Source organism: Phoxinus phoxinus (genome assembly GCF_949152265.1).
Source record: "Phoxinus phoxinus genome assembly, chromosome: 14".
NCBI classification, from domain to species: Eukaryota; Metazoa; Chordata; class Actinopteri; order Cypriniformes; family Leuciscidae; genus Phoxinus; species Phoxinus phoxinus.
This window is the reverse complement of record NC_136889.1, coordinates 18,636,514-18,639,013: the sequence shown is the minus strand read 5'-3', so window position 1 is coordinate 18,639,013 and position 2,500 is coordinate 18,636,514. Positions and strand designations below refer to the sequence as shown.

Below are 2,500 nucleotides of genomic sequence, written 5' to 3'. Positions count from 1 at the left end.
ATGGACTTCTCTTCTCTCTCTCTTTCTCTCAATCCACTCTCTCTCTTTCTCTTAATCTTTCACTCACCCTTATTTTGCCTTTCTCTCTCTCTCTCTCTCTAACATGGTTGAGAGGTAATTACTGTCATTTACTTGTGCTGTAGCCGTTAAGCCGATGTCCGTGACCATGCTGCGAGTCGCTGTACGCTCTTTTACTGTAATTACCTGCTAACGTATGTCTGCCAACTCAATGTTAGAAAGGAAGTTTCCGTGCTAATGCTTTTCTTTTCGCATCACACACACCCTCTGTCCCCAGAATGTGTCTGTTCTCGACCAGCCATATGCCGATTTTATACACACACACATGCACATATCCCACTTCCCCATTCATGTGGCAAACAGTAACATTCATAGATTGACAATGCTTAAATAAAAACATGAAAAATGAAATGTCAGAGATGTATAACAAACTGATTTTACCGCTAATAAAATAGATAAGCAGAACACCTCATGAGTTAACAGTGCAGGCGTGATATGACCAGTCTTGTGTCAAGTGCTAAGTCTTAATCAACAGAAGCTAAAACTATTTTGCTGTTTTTGCACTGTAAAATATTGGCAAGGAATTTCTGGGTCATATCTCACTCCAAAATATACACATTAAGAAGTTGTTTTAGAGTCGTCATGTTTTTGATTGTGACATTATTCTCATCACTGTAATGCAAAAAAAATGATTTTTTTTATTTTTATTGGCGTAAATTAGGGATATATGGGTATATGTATCATTACAATATTGACTAACAAATGATATCGACCTATAATACCTATTATTATATGTATATTATTATTAAAGTTCATATTTATTATATTATAGGTATCGAAATTCAAAAATAATCCGTAAAAGCACTCATTTAATCAACTAACATCACTGCTAAATATAAATTGTAAAACAATTTATGTTATTTGTCATATTGTATGTATTATTTGTAATCCCCAAGTTTATAGCATTTAAACAGATTTTAGTTTTTAGTGCTTTTTTAACATTTATTTATGGAATTGTAATATTGACTAAATTAGCCATACCATTAAAATAATTATTGGTTTATCAGTATAGGCTAGGATTTTAATATTACTGCATACTTAATAAAATAATGTCACAATACAAAAAAAGTGCTTTAAAGTTTTTTTTTTTTAGAACAAACAGGTCAAAAGTTTTGTTCACATCATATTTCAGAATTAAGACTTAAGACTTTCAGACATGGTCACAATCACACAATTTTTCTAAATCATTTAATCAATATGCATATGCTGTTTCTACATCTCTAATTTGGGGGTGTTAAATGGTTTATATCTTACAAGCACATCGCTGTTTGTCTTGAGGACAAGTCTGGGCGTGTCTTTGGACAAGCTGTGGTGCGGAACGCCCTCCTCCTCTCTGGCCTAAAGGAAAAACATAATGTCCCTTTTTATGCATGGCCAAAACTGAAAATAAACACATACATAACAGATGTAGAAAAGAAAGAAAGAATGATGTGAATGAGGGAATTGAGTGAGAGAATAAAAACAACGTGCTGAACTGAATAGACATTTATATAGAGAGAAAAGAGACATTCTGTGTGTGAGTGTGTGCCTGTGTTTGTTCAAAATCTGTCTGTAATACAAGGCTACACTGTATAATAGTATGGTAGATTGAAACAAGAAATGTTTTAGATACTAAAAAACCTTGCAATATTTCAAAAGCAGTTTTTTTTTTAAATTCAGAAATATTCTAGAAAATGGGGGGGAAACAGTGCTGAGAAAAGAAGCAACACTAAATTAAAATAAAATAAAAAAATCATATAAAATAACACTGAAAACTGAAAGCAATGTGGCTTGCTGTGTATCCTTCATATTCTCAATGATTTTCTCTCTCTGAGAATCTCAATGCCACCGCTGACAATCATCTCACACACGAAATACTGAAGAACATCAGTCTGCTCATACACACTTGTGACATCTTCAGTCTTTATTTTGTGTAGTAGTGTCTGTGACCCCTCTGGACTCGAGCCAACTCATTTACATATAGCACTAATGAGGCGGCATACTCACACACACACACACACACACACACACACACACACACACACACACACACACACACACACACACACACACACACACACACACACACACACACACACACACACACACACACACACACACACACACACGGCATATCCGCAGTCTTAATGACTTGAGGCATGATGGTGCTCCAAGAAATAACCACACACACCATTCATTTACACCGTGCAGCCTCTTTCATACACCATCACACAGATAAAGCCACATGCAGACATACACTACTCAATGTACCTGACGGCTTATTACAGTTTTTCTCAATTGCTTAAACACTATAACCAGGCTTTTGAACTAAAATTTCAAAACCATAATGCCATTTATCAAAAAGCACACCCATTTCACTAAACTTTAAACACAAATCCCTTCGTTTCTCATTGCCTACACCATGTTGTCATTTAGAAAGCAC

General features: G+C 35.0%; 1 protein-coding gene across 5 annotated transcripts in view; it reads right to left on the bottom strand.

The window, feature by feature from the left end:
- The window catches only part of sobpa (sine oculis binding protein homolog a), a 36,194-nt gene that overhangs the window by 6,929 nt on the left and 26,765 nt on the right, over window positions 1-2,500 (bottom strand). For all 5 annotated transcript variants that reach the window (XM_079634216.1, XM_079634217.1, XM_079634220.1 and 2 more), the window contains one exon: window positions 1,333-1,416. In XM_079634216.1, the coding sequence (XP_079490342.1) occupies window positions 1,333-1,416 (84 nt within the window). The remainder of the gene's footprint in view (window positions 1-1,332; window positions 1,417-2,500) is intronic.